Source organism: Rhinatrema bivittatum, chromosome 6 (genome assembly GCF_901001135.1).
Source record: "Rhinatrema bivittatum chromosome 6, aRhiBiv1.1, whole genome shotgun sequence".
Lineage (NCBI taxonomy): Eukaryota > Metazoa > Chordata > Amphibia > Gymnophiona > Rhinatrematidae > Rhinatrema > Rhinatrema bivittatum.
Genome location: NC_042620.1, coordinates 285,311,716 through 285,330,955, shown reverse-complemented (window position 1 = coordinate 285,330,955; position 19,240 = coordinate 285,311,716). Strand labels below are relative to the sequence as shown.

Below are 19,240 nucleotides of genomic sequence, written 5' to 3'. Positions count from 1 at the left end.
CGTTATTCCAATTACTAAACTAGCACGAAACTTATGTGTTGAATTAATGTTAAATTGGTATCAATCCAAACACCTATCTAAAACAGTAAAAAATTTGTTTTTCAAACTACATGTACTAAAGCAAGTTTGATTACCGATTAGTATTACAGACACTGATTTTTTCAGGTTTAGACTACTGCAACGGGCTTTATCTGGGTTTACCCGAAACTGTAATCAGACCTCTTCAGCTGATCCAGAACTCGGCAGCAAGACTTCTTACGGCTACTCTCATGAGACACCACATTTCCCCCATTTTACAAAAATTGCATCGGTTACCCATCAGATTCAGAATCCAGTTCAAAATTCTCATGACAATACACTCTCTATTAAATAACTCAGATTCTATTTGGCTATGTTCTACACTAAGAGTATATAAACCTACCAGAGAACTTAGGTCAGCGGCAAAAAACGTATTAGAAATTCCATCAATTAAAAAGGCTGCTTTAAGTATTACCAGGCAAAGAGCCTTTTCAGTGGCCGGCCCCATTCTGTGGAATTCATTGCCTGACCCCCTAAGACAAATTTCCAGCAGAAATGAATTTAAGAAAGCACTAAAAACCTATTTATTTACAGAAGCATTCGGGAAGAGCGATCCCACTCAGTAGTCACTAGCCCAGCTTCATATATGGGTACTTAAACTTCAATTAATATCAGGAGACTACCATCTTGATAGCTATGTTTGTGTATTTCTTCTTTTCTTTCTATACTTTTATTTAAAATAATAGTAAACTATTTAAATGTGCTTCTTTTGTTATAATTTTTAAAATTTTTATTTATATTGATCATGAAGTAGATTGTATTTTTATTCTAACTTTGTTTTATTATTTTTATCTTATTTGAATTTTTTTTGTTACTATCATTGTAAACCGCTTTGGTCAATCTTGTATTGGTAAAACGGTATAGAAATATTTTAATTAAATAAATAAATAAATATCTTGGAGGTCATTGCTGAGGTCCTCTAACTTCTGTACCATGCCAGGGCACTGTTATACATTGTCTCTTCAAGCCCCTCATGCCAGCAGGCATTGACGGTGCCTGGTGGAAGGCTTCCGGCACTTCCAGGGATCTCTCCAGGGTAAGCCCGGTGTGTCAGCAGTCCCAATTCGTCATGGGCCGGTCTAGGAGTATTTGATGAGCCACTTCCAGTCCCAACCTTGCCTGTGGCTGGAGTCACTTCCACTGGCATCTTTCAAATGAAGAAGGAGGTTTCTGGGGCTCCTGTCAGAACTGCTGCTGATAGTATTCCGGGGAATGCCCCGCTCTCTTAATAAAGCAGCCTTGACGTCCTCATAGGAAGCCCTCACATCTGGATTAGAGGGCTGAAACGCCGCTTGACTTTTGCTGGTGAGAAAATTAGCCAAGTACGATGTCCAGCTGGTCTCCAGCCAGGCTGATAGGTGGGTGGTCTGTTCAAAGTTCTTCAACAAGACTTCCGGATTCTCTTTTAAACAGAATATTGAAGGTGAAGGTGCCTGAGGTATTCTAGACATAGCCAAATGTACGGCCACAGCTAGATGAGTTAAGACTGCACCTTGTTGCGTTAATTGGTCTTGTAGCCGCTGCTGGTTATCTATTTGTGTTTATACAGCTTTTTGCTGCTATTGCTGTCCTGTCACCAAGATCTGTATTACCTGCTCTATTTTATCTCCCTTTGGGGCCAGCTCCCAAACAGATAACTCACACAAGGCAGAAAAAACAAAAAACATACCTGCTGGCCTGTCCAGCCCTAACTTACTACTTGACCCCTCACTGCTCAGCTGGGGATAGCCTTCTTGGCCTGTTGTAGTAGAAATTGATTTCAGACGACCCCAGGATACAAACTCTGCAAGCATTTTTATTTCCTTCTTGGAGGCTGTGGATTTTTACTTGTCCTTCCTGCTTAAGCAAAAAGATCCCGGAACTGACACCACGTATTTGGGTCTGCTGTGGCTGCAGGAATAGTTCAGGAATACAGTAAGACTGGACCAACTTAGTTATGGTACAGGTATTTATTTTAAGTGTTCCAAAATTACAAGAATCAAAATAGTAACTCACCTTGCATCAGGCATATCTAACAGGTAAATGTCCTTTGCCTGAGTGTATTGTGCGGTCCAAGCAGCTCCCTGGGGCCTTTTCAAGATCTCTAGGCCTGGGCTCTTATGACAGAGTGAAGGGTACCTCCCTTCACCCAGAATCCCTTGCAGGCTTCTGCCTTAAGGAGACCTGGGTTAAAAGCCTGAACCAGGCTCATTAAGGTAGAATGAGGGAGTTGTTAGTACACTCCATCACACAGACCCCTTGGCTAACAAAATAAAATCTTAGCCGGGACTAAAAACCATATCTTCAAAATGGACCTCAATATCAGAATTTAGATATTGTACAAGTGCCTTCTCTCTGCTTTTTGCTCTGTATCATGTTTTCATCCCTTCCTTGGTATGGTGAGTGCATTTTTAGTGCAAGAGGATTTTATACACTTGGATCAAATTCCAGAAGATGCTCTTGTCAGTCACTCCACCGTATCAAAGGTTTCTTGAGGTAGCTAAGTCAAATCAAAAGGTAAGATGAACTCCTGGTTGTAGATCATAAAAAAACAGGTGACTGAGGCTCAGAATGCTGCTGGAAACATTCAGGGCCAATGCACTTATTCCTTATGACCTAGAACCACCAGGTAGTTATCTTAGCCTATGGCTTGAACTAGATGCTAACTTCTCAATATAGTATCATGCCAAATGGGAGGAAATGTCCAAAATAGAGGAATGAGCAAAATGTGGAAAGATGAATTATTAGAAGAATATAAATGTGTGGTATTACATTGTTGTGAACAGTGCACAAAACTGTGAAACTGAAAAATCTAAGTCTCCAACCCCATTTCTACTACTCACTGTCTTAACAAGCTACTTAACATTCTTTGTTCTCATATGTAGACTATAAACTCTGTGGCAGAAATGTGGAAAATACATAGCTTACTAGAATAAGGTTTACCAAATTATAATGGGTTTTAACTAACCCAGCTACCCAATTCAATTAGCATTTCTTACTTACTGGTGGGATTATGGGACTCCTGATGTATGGAATAAGACTCTCGCTCTTGTTTAATGTCTGAGGACAAAACAGATGTGTTGATTAGATAACCTGTTAATCATTCTCACTTTTATTTAATGTTAAACCTTTCTATTCGAAAATAAGAAAAACATACAACCAGGTTCTAGCATGCATTTGTTTCTGATGCATACCAAATCATAAAGTTAGATATAGCAGACAATTATCAATATCATATTTATTCCATCCCTCCCGTGACTACCCACCTCCCTGTCCTGACGCATATGTTCCAAATCTTTCAAACTAACCTTCCCTTCCCCCTCCTTTTATCCACCCTGCAACTACCCTTCCCCCTCCCACTCTTCCTAACAAACATCAAATGAGCCAAAGCAATGGGACAAGGCGATAGCTAAAGCCAGAAGAATGCTGGGCTGCATAGAGAGACACAGTTGACCCACGCCTACCTCCTCTCACGTCATCTGCTGGGACCGTTTATCTTTGCTGGGAAGAGCCGCTACTGCAGTGAAACTGAAAGACTGGGTGGTCTTGGGGCTGTGAACCTGGGCTTTCCTCCTCCATAAAAAAAAAAAAAAATCAGCGGGAGGTGGTTTGAGACTCAGTTTGCCATCGGGTCGTTAGCCCCACCCTCCTTGACCTGATGCCGTCAACCCATGCCTACCCTCCTCTCACGTCATCTGTTGGGACCGTTTATCTTCGCTGGGAACAGCCACTCTTTTTCTACTTTTATGAAGAGGGACTATATCCACCCTTCTCCAGCACCAGGGAGCCACTTCAGGTCCTTCAATGAACATGCCAGAATCTCTGAGGGCTCCATTAATATCCCGGGATGTATCCCATAATGCCCCATCACTTTGTCCATTTTTAGCTTTCCTAATTCCACATGAGCATTTTTCTGTAAATGGCATGGCATCCATTCCACTACCATACATAGCAGTGGGCCATACTGGGCATTAAATCCAGGATTTCTCTACTTCTTTTTTTTTTTTTTTTTTTAATAGTTTATTAAGATTTTAAACAATTCAGTTATAAAATCATAAAGAATGAATTTTGTATACAAAAGAAAAAACATCATTACATAATCTTTGCAAAATATAACTTATGCAACAAAATTCCTAGTCCACATTATGGGAGGCTATAATAAGAAAATAATATTAAGCAATACACGTAACACTAGTTACATTTACAGGAGACATATATATATTATTTGCAGACTAAACTACATCTCAATCTTTTTCTTTATCTTCCAAAAACGTTTCTAGGTGGGTGGGGTCCTGAAATATAAATTTATTCCTATGAAAAACTACCACACATTTACATGGGAATTTCAAAAAGAATGAAGCTCCCAAAGCAAGAACTCTGGGCTTCAATAACAAAAATTGTTTTCTTTTTAACTGTGTGTTTCTTGAAACGTCAGGGAATATCTGTACTCTCTGCCCACAAAATAGGAAATCTTTATTCTTGAAATACTTTTGCAATATTAAACTTTTATCATTTTCCCTGCATAAGGTAACAATCAGAGTAGCTCTTTGTGGAATATCATCCACTGAGGATTCCAAAAAAGAAGTCAAATTAGGTGACTGTTGCTGAACCACATCCATTCCCTCCCCCTCCACCTGAGTTCTTAATCTAGAATTCATCAAGTAATACATTTTTGAAAAACTTTTATCATCAATTGTCGAGATAGACAAAACATCTAGTAAATATTTTTTTAGCAACTCATTGGCAGATAAGAGTCTCGTAATAGGAAAATTCAGGAATCTTAAATTCCTGACCCTCAATTCATTTTCCAAATTCTCAAATTGCCTATGGTTTGCCAAACTTTCTTTAATATGAGAGTTGTTAACAGCCTGCAAGGTTGAAACTTGTGCTGTAGTCGTTTTACCCAACTCTTCTAAATTCTTTAAACGATTATCATGCATTTCTAAAGCATTTTTAAATTCCATAGCGGTTTTGTCATTCTGAGTTATAGCACAAGATACAACTTTCTGTAATTCTGTTATAGCCTTCCATACATCTCCCAACGTTATATTTTGCGGGTCTATGGGTTCTGTCACAGCTACCTGTAAACCAGAACCCACCGTAATCCCAGTTTCTAAATGGCCACTCGGTGTTGTATTAACAACCCCTTGGTCAGTACATTGGGGTGTTTGGTCAGGCGACTCTGTCAAAGATTGAGAGTGCTGCATTTGGCCAGGGCTGTCAGAAGCACCTGAAGAAAAGGAAATATCTGGTATAGTATCTCGAGCAGATTGACTTACTCGTCTCATCAGATGGGCATCCATCGGTCCTCTTACCACATGCACCGCTGGTGATGAAGTCCACGGTTTAATCTTTCTCTTCTTACCCATATAGGTAGATGAAAAGGAAACAAACAATTTTTCCCCAGGGGCGCACCCCTTTGGCGCGCGGCTTCGGCTGGGCGCCGCACCTGGGTCGAATTTATCCGGCGTTCCGGCTCCCCTGGATGACGTCACTAGAGGGGCGTGGCTACGGGTAAGGCTCGGATGTTACCAGCTTCTGATGTTCGCAGCACTTCTGCCTTAAACCCCTTATGGCCTCTCCTCTCCTCTCTCGGAGAGGTATCTCCGCTCGAAGTCCTCCCAGGATTTCTCTACTTCTAACCATTTCTCCATATGGGATACTCCAGTTCAGATCCAGCAAGTTATAATCCCCCACACCCCTCGTCTTCATTCTCATTTGTATGGCTTTGACCAGATCTCTGTCCATTTCTTCTCCCCCGAGTCAGATGTCGGTACCACACCAGTGCAGAAGGAACTGCCATGTCTCGTTTCCAAGACAGCTTACTGCATCTCATTTTTCCCCATGTCCCCTGTATTTCATTTGCTTTGATATTATTTTTTACATACAGAGCTACTACTCACACTTTTCTGGCATTTCTACCCTTCCAGAACAGATTATAGCCCAGAATAGTCATATTCCATTTATGAGACTCACTTAACCATGTCTGTGATAGCAATAACATCTGGGTCTGCCTCCACCATTAGGGCTTGTAGCTTTTGAATTTTATTGCCAAAGCAATGAGGATTTGCACTAACAGACTTTCTTCTATTTCTCCTCACATTATCTACATGCCTCATACTTGCTCCCTGCATCTGCCCCGTTGCTCAAGGGTAGTCTAGTGAATTCCTCATTTTTGTGTTTACTGCACAAGCTTTGTTTATCAGGGGGAGATAGCCTGAATCAATTGGCTTCCATCTGTCACCTCCCTCCTGTAGTTAAACACCTGTCAACATATAATCTGAATTTGCCACCTAGGATCTTTTTTTACTCTTACAGAAATATGAAGGCCATCACCTCATTAGAGCCTTTTATTGTTCCATATCCGACTCCAGATCCAAATGTATTTAAAACTCTCTTCTGTGCACCATGTTTTTTTCAGCCATGTACTGAAGTCAGTTACGGTATGTGTCATAACCTTTCCTCTCCCTAATCATGAACAGATATTACATCTGTAATTACTATGGTTTTTTCAGGTGTCTAAACTCCTAAGTACTTGAAGTCCCCCTCCATATTACACCAACTAGTTTCTAGCCAGATCATCGGTTCCCAAGTGTACTGGGACATCAATTTCAAAATCCTCTTTCTTTCTTTTATATGGTACTAAGAACCTGGCTTGTATTTGTGCTAGCTCAGGATCCCAATACACATTTGACCTTTTTGTTTCCCCTCTAAAGGTATCCCCAAGTTAATATCTTTTACAATAAAGTTCCCCAGCAAAAGGAGTTGTGTGTTATGTAATCTTTTAAAAGTGCCTTTGGCTTTTGGAGTACAATGAGAATCTTTCTTTAACTCGGATTCAGCATCCTACTTCTGAAAGTGGCCAGTCTGGGTCATTTGAAAAGTACCTGGCAGGCTTAACCGGAACGTCCATTCCATGTTGCTCACTCCCTGAAGTAAGAGGTGGAAATACCTCATTCCATCTGTCTAATAACTATTAATGGACCTATCCTCCAGAAACTTATCCAAAACTTTTTTTAAACTCAGCTAATATTACTAGCCTTGACCAGATTCACTGGCAACAAAACTCCACAGTTCAACTGTGTATCAAATGAATAAAAAAAAATATTTGTTTAAAATGTGTTTTAAATCTGCTACTAGTTAGTTTCATGGAGAGTCCTCTAGTTCTAATACTTTTTGATAGAGTTAATAACTATTCACTTTTAACTTGTTCCACACCACACAATTTTATACACCTCTATTAGGATTCCTGGTCTCCTGGGATTCTGCGACTGTGGGAAGGGCTGCAAAATCTGCAGAGTCTGCGATCCCCACGGAACCACCAGAAATCGAGGACCGAGTTGGGCTGTGGAGAGGAAGCAGTCTTGCCACATATTGCAACAGCCTCCCTCCCCCACTGCTGATCCAGCATCAGGAAAAGGAAGACAGCAGAGGCAGCAAGTCAGATTGCTGCTTGGGAGCATATGGTTGTATGGTGTCCTGTGCGGTTAAAGCAGCAGACGAGCACTGAACAGCAGAGGAGGAGGACATGGCCTGACCTGCCACCGCTGTGCTTCTTGTCCTGCCACCCAGTCAGCATGGGGGAGGATGTGAAAAAAGGGAGGCTGGGGAGAGGGTGGATGAGTGTGTGAGGACCTCAGATGGGGACAGAAAAAGAGAGAGAAAAACGACCAAGGTGAAAAGGGGGAATAGGGTTGGAGCATCTTCTTCTGTTCTCTCCAGATTCCAGAACCTCCCTCATCCTCAAGTTTCCCCTTCCCATGCCCAATCCTCCCTCCTTCCCTCTACACTTCCCATATCTAATATTGCCTCTTTTCTCCACATCCCTGAGATCTCTTTCTCTCCTCCCCTAGATCGATACCTGAAATTCCATATGCATAGACCTCCCAAAAGAACAAAATAAATTATTCCAAGACAAAGCAAGATTGGAAAATGATTTTCTTTTCATTACACAAAATTAACGTTATAAAATATATAACAATTTAAATTTATGCACATGTGCTGCCAGAATTTCAGAAACTTTGCCGCAAAATGTTCTAACTCTTGCTATAGAATCTACTCCTGAACTGTCACAGGAAACTGGGATATATGACCTCTATTATATCCCCTTATCAGACGTCTCTTCTCTAAGCTGAAGAGCCCTACTCTGTTCAAAATGCTGGTCATTTTGTTTGCTAACTTATTTAACAAACAGAATATCTGAATTGCTGGATATACAGGTATGAGGGAAAGGTTCTGGCAGACAATAAGAAATCTTTTAGTCCTTCCCACTGTTTATAATAATTCTCACTTTTTCCTCTGTTCAGGAAAAAAAGTGTATTTATTTATTTAAAATCTTTTCTATATGGTCGTTAAGTTATATACCATCACAATGGTTTACATACAGGCATGTTAATTAAAGTGGTTAACTGTGTACGGGAGTACATTCTAACAAGTGCCAAAAAGGTTCGGTTACATTATGTCATAATAAATCTTATTTGTTGAGTGGGGTAAGTCTTGTCCGTGTATACCGGTCAGTTAATTTTTACAGGTATAAGTCCCATGTTCTGTTTAATTCTATTAAGTTAGCCGTGAGGTAAACTAATAAACTACTCCGAGTACTTTTTGAGGCAGTGCTTTGTTCTGGTGGTCTTCTGCCTGTTCCTGCATGCTTTCTATTCCCTGTAGTACCAGCAGTGGTCACAAGATGTCAGTATCTTCTTATTATAACAATACAGCTTTTTTTTAATAATCATTTTATTTGTGTTGCACTTTTCCACCATGAGTGTTTAAATCATGTTACATCCAATTTTGGCTCAGTATCAGGGACAATGGTGCATCAGAGGATTACAATTCGCAAGTAATAGCAGACACGTTTTTCTTGAACACGTGCTTGCAGAGAGCTAGGCTGTATGGCACACACAGAGTCAGGCTGTGGCTAACGATGGGCTGCAGGCACCAGACTGGATTGCATCAGAGGCCGAAAAGCCAGTAATGTGTGGGGAGAATGAGTGATGCTGAGGCAGGTTGCATTGCTGGGGAGGGTGGGCTGCATTGGTGGCAACAGCGCTTGCATCAGCAGAGGCAGGCCACACCTCAGGCACGGCAGCAGAGGTCTTGGTGCTGGGGTAGTATGCTGTTGTGGTAATCATGCTGGTGAAGGTCATGGCATTGGCCACACTGTGCTTTAGAAGCACTCTGAGGTGGTGGCTGGTGTGTCGGGGAGAAGGGAAGTGGCAAACACCCTAGGAGCCAGGCAGCAGAAGAATGCACTGGAGTGTATTGGCTGGGAGTGGAAGATTAGAGGGAGTCGATATGTACGTGTGAGGGAGAGAAAAAAAATCTGTTCCAGAAGTGTGTGGGAGGATTGGTGGCTGGTAATGTATTTAAGAGGGAGCCAGGAATGGAGGTCTGAAGGGAAAGAAAGACAACTAGAATTATGGAGGAGAAAGAGTGTTGGCGTGCAAGGGGGAGTAGAACTGAAGTTGAGGAAGGAACCGCATGCGCCTTTCAGTTCTGACCCTCCCTTCAAATTATAAATTTTGTTAAAGTCCTCAGTGAAAGAAATAATTAGAAATCCTCTATTTACAGAAGTAACAATGCAATAAATGTTCTGAGGGTCTCTGCTACTATGTCATGAAATAAAAATATTTCTTTAAAAATATGCAAAAAGCAAAAAACCTTATATATTTTTTCACAGATATTTTCCAAATGGGATGGGTAAAAAAAGGTTTTATTACTCAAAATTATACATCATGGCATGCAGAAACTTTAACTTAGCTCTAAATATTGCTACAATACAAGTTTAAAATTGCCTTGAAAATTAAGATTTTAAATTACATTCTGAAGACTACTGGCAATCAGTGTAAAATCTCCAGGGCTGGTGAAATATGGTCCCTAGCCATTAATTCTAATAATAGGTGGGTAATGGTGTTCTCAACAAGCTGTAATCTGGTTGAGCTGGGTTTTAGCAAGGCCAGCATATAAAAAAATTACAATAATCTAATTGTGTGGTAATTGAAGCATAAAATAAGAGCCAGACCATCTTTCTTTAGGTAAGGTCGCAAATTTTGTACCTGCCTGAGCTGGAAAAAATTTCTTATCCAAGCTGGAAATCTGTGCTTGTATACTCAGGTCACTGTCCATATAAACACCAAGATTTTATTCCATCTTCACTAAAAGTACCCTCCCCTCCAATGAAATCTGAGGCGTTAGAGTCAAAGGGGAAGCCATGATTTCTGAGTTTTATCTGGTTATAACTCAACTATTCTGAAATTTTCTGCCAGCAGCAGCATAGTCTCTCCACATCCTTACCTCAACATACTGAGAACCTTATGGCAAACCATTAACATGTCATGATCCATGGTATTGAAGGCAGCAGATAAATCAAGGAGAACTAGCAGGGAATTTCTATTCTTAGCCAACTCCCCCTTAGGTCATCTGTTAATCCCAAGAGTGCAATTTTGATGCTGTGCCCCTCTCAAAACCCAGATTGACTAGAATGAAGATAATTCTGCTCATCTAGGGGTACATTTTAAAAGATAGTGCACACTCGTACTTTTGTTCGCGAGTAGCCGTGCGTATCTTATAAAATCTTATAAAATCCGGGGTCGGCGCGCGCAAGGGGGTGCACATTTGTGCAACGTGCACGTGCCAAGCCCTGCGCGCGCTGCCCGTTCCCTCCGCTGCCCGTTCCCTCCACCCCCCTCCACCCCCCTGCACCTTCCCCTCCCTTCTCCTACCTAAGCCACCCCCCCCCCCACCCCCCGGCCCTATCTAGACCCCTCCTACCTTTATCTGAAAAGTTACTACTGCCTCCGGGCAGTAGTAACTTACGCACGCCGGCGCGGCAGGCCCCGACACAGGCCGCTGTGTCGGGGCACTCGGCCACGCCCCCGGACCGCCCACACGCCCCTGAATAAGTTTGCTATGAGCCCTGACAGAATACAAATATTCCCTTAGAGCTGGTCTGACCATTACTTAGTTTCCTTTGAAGAGGGGTTTGGGAACCACATAAGCCACCCAGAAAGACCTTAGTTATACATTTTGAGGCCAAAAATCCAAAACCGCGCCCCCTGGCCACGCCCCCGACTGCGCCTTTTTGCAAGCCCTGGAACTTACGGGCGTCCCAGGGCTTGCGCGCAGGGGGGTTTTAAAAGGGTTACACGCGTACCTTATGCGCGTAACCCTTTTAAAATCCAGCCCCTAGGACATAGCTTAATTGTCTACCTGCAGCCCATTCAATTAGTTTGCTTATAGAATTTCGATAGCGGGTTGTAGGAAATACCCCAATTCTTGCTAACACAGAAACATAGAAATGATGGCTGAAAAGGACCAAATGGTCCATCCAATCTGCCCAGCAAACATATGGCAGTATCTGTTGTGCCATGCAGGTTACCCCCATGCTTATCAATTTCCTAAACTGTAAAAAAGTCAGGGCCCTCGTTTGTTACTGTCTGAATCCAATTCCCTCTATCCCCCTGCCATTGAAACAGAGAAAAAATGTTGAAGTTGCATCAAAAGTATTAGGCTTATTGGTTAAGGGTAGTAACTGCCACACTAGCAAGTTACCCCATACTTGTTTGCTTCCCCCGACTGTAAAGGTTGAAGCCCTCATTAGTTGCTGTCTGAATTCCATTCTGATTTTCTCCTTCTATTGAAGCAGAGAGCAATGATGGAGTTGCAATAACAGTAATTATGTAGGCTTATTGGTTAAGGGTAGTAACCACTGCACCAGCAAGTTACCCCCATGCACTCTTTTCTTCATTTCCATCCTCTAGTTTTTAGAGATCCACAGTGTTTATCCCATGCCTCTTTGAAATTCTTTCACTATTTTAGTCTTTACCACCTCTTCCGGAAGGGCATTCCAGGCATCCACCACCCTCTCCGTGAAGAAATATTTCCTGATGTTGGTTCTGAGTCGTCCTCCCTGAAGTTTCGTTTCATGACCCCTAGTTCTATTGGATTTCTTTCCAATGGAAAAAGGTTTGACAATTGTGCATCATTAAAACCTTTCAGGTATCTGAAAGTTTGTATCATATTTCCCCTGCACTTCCTCTCTTCTAGGGTATACATATTCATGTCCTTCAGCCTCTCCTCATAGGTCTTCTGATACAGACCACACATCATTTTGGACCACCTCCATCCTGTCTTTATCCTCCTTTAGATACGGACTCCAGAACTGAACACAGTACTCCAAGCGAGACCTCACCAAGGATCTATATCAGGGCATTATCATCTCCTTTATCTTACTGGTTATTCCTTTCTCTATGCAGCCCAGCATTCTTCTGGTTTTAGCTATCGCCTTGTCACATTGTTTTGCCATCTTCATATCTCTAGACACTTTCACCCCAAGATCTCTCTCCTGATCCGTGCACACCAATCTTACATCCCCCATCACATACAGCTCTTTTGGATTACCACATCTGCACTTCTAGGCATTGAATCCCAGCTGCCAAATCTTCAACACTCTTCCAGGTTTCTTAAATCTCTTTTCATTATCTCTACTCCTTCAGGCATGTCTACTCTATTGCAGATCTTAGTATCATCCACAAACAGGCAAATTTTACCTTCTATCCCTTCTGTAATGTCACTCCCAAAGATATTGAACAGAACTAGTACCAACACCGATCCCTGTGGCATTCCACTTAACATGGTTCTCTCTTCAGAGCAGGTTCCATTTACCATTACACTCTGTCTCCCATCAGTCAACCAGTTTGTAATCCACACCACCACCTTGGTGTTCACTCCTAAGCTTCTCGTTTTATTCATATGCCTCCTATGTGGAACCATATCAAAAGCTTGATCTAATTCTCTAGTCACACAATAAAAAAAATCAGATTTGTCTGATAGGACCTTCCTTCTGGTGAATCCATGCTGCTTGGGTCTAGCAACCCACTGGATTGTAGGTGGAACCGAACCCTAACAGTGGCAGGTCCAGCTTTCTGGAACAGCCTACCACCCCAACTCAGACTCAACCCCACAACCCAATCATTCAAAAAGAACCTTAAAACATGGCTCTTCAAAAAAAGCATATCCAACAACCACCCTACACCCACCACCCAAAGATAAATCCCACCCCTTCACACTCATCCTTCCCCTCTCGTCCCCCTCTTCCCACAACACCCCCCACACAACCGCGTAACCACTTATTGCGGTCAACCCCAACGATACAAGCTTTCTTACTATACCACATACAGAGTTCCAATGCTCTCTACCTCCTTTATTTCATAGAATGACTCTCCACAGACCAATTATTAGACAGGCACAAAGAGACAATGCTAAATCTCGAAAAATTCATTGTAAAAAGCTACTAATTTTATTGTAGAAAGTTATAAAATTCAATGTATAATGTTACATAATGTTAAGTAGGGAGTCTACATTGACAGACCCCTCTGCTACACTGTAAACCGGTGTGATATGTACGATGAACATCGGTATAGAAAAACAAACAAACAAACAAATAAATACTTTCCTTCAGGAGAGTCTCCATTAATTTTCCTATCACCAAGGTGAGGCTAACAGGCCTATAGATTCCAGCCTCCTCTCTGCTACCACTCTTGTGAAGCGGGACCACCATCACTCTTCTCCAAACTTGCGGCACCATTCCCATTTCCAGGGATGTACTGAACAAATACTTCAGCACATCTCTGATCTCTTTCAGTATCCTGAGGTGTATCTCATCCAGCCCCATGGCTTTGTCCACTTTCAGTTTACCTAGCTCCTCCCATACATTCTTTTCTGTAAGCAGAGTTTCCTCTACTCCAGCCCCATCTATGGTCTTGTTAATCAGCAATGGGCCTTCTCCAGGGTCTTTTTTAGTGAATACCGAAGTGAAGAATTTGTTTAATATTTCTGCTATTTCTTCATTGCTCTCCACATATTGCTCCTTGTCACCTTTCAGGTTCACTATACCACTGCTGACCTCCCATCTTTCACTGATATAGCTGAAAAATGTTTGTCTTCTCGCTTTACCTCTTTGGCCATTCTTTCTTCTGCTTAAGAACATAAGAAACTGCCATACTGGGTCAGACCAAGGGTCCATCAAGCCCAGCATCCTGTGTCCAACAGTTGCCAATCCAGGCTACAAGTGCCTGGCAAGTACCTAAACACTACTTAGATCCCATGCTACTAATGCTAGTAATAGCAGTGGCTATTTTCTAAGTCAGCTTCATTAATAGCAGGTAATGGACTTCTCCAATAATTTATTCAAACCTTTTTTAAATCCAGCTACACTAACTATATTAACCACATCCTCTGGCAACAAATTCCAGAGCTTAACTTTTCGTTGAGTGAAAAAGAATTTTCTCTGATTAGTTTTAAATGTGCTACTTGCTAACTTCATGGAGTGCCCCCTAGTCCTTCTATTATCCAAAAGAGTAAATAACCGATTCACATCTACCCGTTCTAGACCTCTCATGATTTTAAAGACCTCTATCATATCCCCGCTCAGCCGTATCTTCTCCAAGCTGAACAGCTGTAACCTCCTTAGCCTTTCCTCACAGGGGAGCTGTTCCATCTCCTTTATCATTTTGGTCACCCTTCTCTGTACCTTCTCCACTAGTGTAACTATATATTTTCTGAAATGCGCTGACTAGAACTATATACAGTACTCACCATGGAACAATACAGAGGCATGATTACCTGTTTCCTTTTTTGACTGCCTCAGCACACTGAACTGACGATTTAAATGCATTATCCACTATGATACCTAGGTCTTTTTCTGGATGGTAACTCCTAATATGGACCCTAACATCGTGTAACTACAGCATGGGTTATTTTTCCCTATATGCAACACCTTGCACTGCACTTGTCCATATTAAATTTCATCTGCCATTTAGATGCCCAATCTTCCAGTCTTGCAATCCTACTCTCTGTTTCCTCTCTTTTAACCAGTTTGTAATCTATGAAAGGACATTGCCTCCTAACTGTTGTGTCCGGTCGCAGACGGCTGCGACCACTCTGCCTCACCTCTTTTTTGCCTCTCTCCTCCTCCAAGGGTAAGATGGCTGCCTCCTGTGCCGAGTGCCGAACCCTCAGCGTCTCCAGCTGAGCATGCTCCTTCCCATGGCCTCCTAGGGCGCGCGCACGCTGCCTACACTTATCTACACGTCATGGCGGGAACCTCGGAGGCTTCCCCATCACATGACGTCAATACCTCCGGTATTTAAGCCTCTGCATTGCTCACAACGAACGAGTTAGCAAGGACTTCGGTTTAGCTACTCTGACCGTTTCTAAGCTGCTCGCTTAGACTCCTCGTTACCCTCTGGGGTATCTCGCTCCTGAAGCAGCTCTGGGCACACGCTCCTCGGGGGCCTCTCGCTTCCAACTATCCTTCGGGGTTTTCTCTACTAACTAGACAACCGCTCCTCGGGGGTCTCTGTTCTCCTTACAGGATCATCTGTGCTTCCGGGTACTCGCTCCTCGAGGGCCTATTCAGCTCAGAAGTATCCTGCATCACGGACCACTGGCCCCACCTATCACCAGCTACCAGGAGGATTCCAGCACTACTCTTCCGTGCGTACCTCTATGATCCAGCTCTCCATTTCCACCCACCAGGTTCGGCTTATCCCGCTCTGCGGAACACTACTAACCTTGTACGTCTGGGTGAGACTTTCCATCTGAGGCTGTCTGAACTTATTGGCACCTTACTGGACTACAGTGCCTTCTCGTCCTGCATTATTACCATCTATCTACAGCAGTACAATAAAGCTTTCCATCTCCAGTGTCTGCTCTCTGAGTCTAGCCTATCGCTGTGGTTCCCCACGGGGCCCCTCCCCATGGGAGGAGTCATCTCCACAGTGACCAAGTGTCCACACAATGCCTCAAACCCAACACTAACCAACATTTCGCCCTTCTTTCCCACCTTGTGGATGTATGCTATGAGTTTCCTGTCCCATTCTTCTGTTTGAGTCTGTGGCCTGTAAATCACACCAGTAAAAATGGAAGTACCATATTCTTTTTTAGGACGGTACACAATGCTTCTTCTCTACCCCACATCCCTTGCAATTCAGTTGCTTGGATATTGTTTGACATAAAGAGCTACTCCTCCCCCTTTTCTGTCCTCTCTGGCTGTATTCCAGTCATGAGAATCAGTGAATCATGTCTCCATAGCCACAACAATGTCCAAGTCTGCCTCCATCATTAAGGCCTGCAAGTCTGGGATTTTGTTACCCATACTATGAGCATTTGTAGTCCGCTTTCCAGCTGCTCTTCCTAGTCAACTTTTCTATATTTTTGAAGTGATTGTTTTTATTTTCTCTTCCCTCTTCCTGTTTTGCTTGGGGGTGACATGCAAAGTTCCCTGGCAACCTCCTGCCACCCCGTTCCTTAGTTAAAATGCCTGATAAAGTAAGATCTGAATTTTTCACTTAGCATCCTCTTTCCTGCCATTGACAAATGTAGGTCATCATTACCATATAAATTTGTATTGCTCCAACATATCCAAATTCACTTTTTTTTACACCAGGTTTCGAGCCAGGCATTGAAGTTATCTATATGGCATGACCTTTCCTTTCCCTTTCCATGAACACATAATACTTCTGAAAAGGCAATAGTCTTTGCCATATGCTAATTTTTTTCCCTAGATTTTGGAAATCTTTCTATACTTTTTTGGGCATCGTTTCTAGCAAGGTCATTGGTCCACAGATGGATAGTAACATTGATATCAGATGTTTTACTTTCTTCTATAACTGCATTGACCACCTTTTTTGCATTTCTGTTAGCTGAAGATCCTGGAAGGCATTTAACTATTGTTTCCCATCATAATCAGTTCCCAAATTGATTCCTTAGGACAAGCAGCTAAGATGGAGCTTCTGATGTCAGTAAAAATGGACATTGGCCTATTTGGGCTTTGCACAGCTAAATGGAGAGAAAATAGACAGGGCCTGATCTGTCCTGGGCAGCCAAATGCAGTACTGTGTATGTGACAAGCACCAAAATCGGGCCAAAAGAAACATCAGCACAGATGGTCTGGTGAGGCAATTGGACCTGCAATAATATTAGGGCCTTTTTTTTATGGTCCTAAATGTAATTCCAGGATCATACTTTATCAGAACCTACCAAAACTGTGTAACTGTCATTCATCAGAACTGACTGCTTGTTGAACTCCAGTTCAAACAAAGAAACTGTTAAAAGAGCGGTAAAAAAATTAAGGTAAAAACCTTAATTATGCATTCAACTGACTATGCATGAACAGCTGAATTATGCATAGGTGAGCCACTGAAAAGGGGCAAGCTAACAGCCCTTTTGGACGTCCATTGTCAGTTCATCGTTACCCATCTAAAGAGAAGGAAGCAGTCCGTCTGAGTGTTGTGACTCTCCATCCCTGCTTTGTCCCCATGCATCCTGGGCAGAGATGACTTGCGGAGACAAGGTCTAAGATTTAAGAGTTGAACAGTCTGTCGCTTCGGTGGCTGTGACTGTCCTCTCTCCCTCTGTGCTGGAGACCTGTGAAGGGAGGGAACTCCCGGCCAGCCCAAGAACATAAGCTATTTCCAGCCACATGGTAAGAACCTGGGCTCCATTTCCTACCCTGTAGATTAGTAAAGTAAAGCTTATTAGCGCTCAAAAGTAAGTCTTCGCTAAAGAGAGGCAATACCAGCAGAAATTAATAGTAATTGGATAATCACTGGATGTTAAATATGCTTTTGTAACTATTGTCTTTCTTATAGTCAGTGCCCCTAATTGTCTGTGTGTGTATTGCCTGATGAAGTGTTAAGCTTAGCCTTGTGTAACCTATAGAGATTTGTTTTTCTTCAGACAGTTGGATAGTTTTTCTAACAGGAGGGTTGCTGGTAAATAGTAGCTACATACCTAAAGGCAGGCGAGGTTAGAAATCATTTATTTATTTGTTTTTATATAAAGACATTCAACGCATGTTATCACATCGGTTTACATAGAACAAGTTGAAAAGGTTACATTGCAACAGGGTGTGGTAACAGAGAGCAAAACAGGGGGAGAGAGATTTAACAGGCAGATAAGGCAAATAAAGAAAAATTTAACAAGCAAATAAAGCAGATAAAGAATAAATTGGGAGGGGGGTTTCTCTTTATATTCATTTAGGTATTTGGAAGATTGGCATTCTGTGTTAATTTAGTCACATAGGATCAATATAGGAGTGTGTGGGATGGATAGGGGAGAATGGGAGACTGGGCATTTCATGGAGGAGATGGGTTAGTGAGTGGAGTAGAGGGTTAGTGGGTATAAGTGAGTTGAGTATTTATTGTCCTCATGATGTCGTGAATGCTTTTTGGAAGAGCCATGTTTTTAGTTTCTTTTTGCAAGTTTATGACGTTGGTTCGAGTCTTAGGTCAGTGGGGAGGGTGTTAGCTACAGGGTGATAGCTGTCCACAACTGAAGGATCCAACCTAGGCTTTTTAAAGAGGGCAGATATTGACTTTTTCCAATTTTTGGAAAGAAACCCCTCAAAAATAAAAAAAACTGAGTTTTCCTGTAACAGGCTAGAGAGCTATCACTTGAAATAAAAACCTTAGCAACCAGATCCTTTCTGATCTTAAACAATTTTATGTTTAAAATGCAAGACAAAATCCTCACAATTCATTTTCAACCGGCAAGGGTCGATTGTGTGGTACTTGTAAATTCCTGGCTAATTCAAATAAGGCTTTGCGACAATTCTTTGCTAGTGTAATCTATAGTGAACAGAATAATCTCTTAGCTTCTTTAATTGCAATTTTTAAATGACTCCTGTTCTTAACTTTATCTAAAGATCTACACAAAAGATGGTTGAGCTGTTTTCCCCGTCTGTTTCATGTCCCGCAACTCAATGGAATACCAAAGGGAGGGTTTCTTCTTACTACATATTTTCTCTTTAATAGGAGACAATCCTATCTAGAACAGAAGGAAATCCCCCATTCCCTTTACCTACTAATATCTCAAGTGGGATCTCATTATGCACAATGGGGTGTTCTTCTATAGCTTCCAAGAACCTTAAGGAAGTCATTTCATTTTTGGCCTCAAAATGTATAACTAAGGTCTTTCTGGTTGGTTTATGTGGTTCCCAAACCCCTCTTCAAAGGAAACTAAGTGATGGTCAGACCAGCTCTAAGGGAATATTTGCATTCTCTCAGGGCTCATAGCAAACTCATCTCTTTCAGGTAAAAACACAAAGTCCAGAGTGAGGGATGGCAATGCTAACTCTTTGACTGCTTCTACCTTTAAAACTATTAAAAAAAACCCAAACAAA

General features: G+C 42.1%; 1 protein-coding gene across 2 annotated transcripts in view; it reads right to left on the bottom strand.

The window, feature by feature from the left end:
- Window positions 1-19,240, bottom strand: part of LOC115094355 (zinc finger protein 211-like) — a 64,641-nt gene that overhangs the window by 14,887 nt on the left and 30,514 nt on the right. For both annotated transcript variants that reach the window (XM_029607327.1, XM_029607326.1), the window contains exon 6: window positions 3,061-3,117. In XM_029607327.1, coding sequence (XP_029463187.1) covers window positions 3,061-3,117 — 57 coding nt within the window. The remainder of the gene's footprint in view (window positions 1-3,060; window positions 3,118-19,240) is intronic.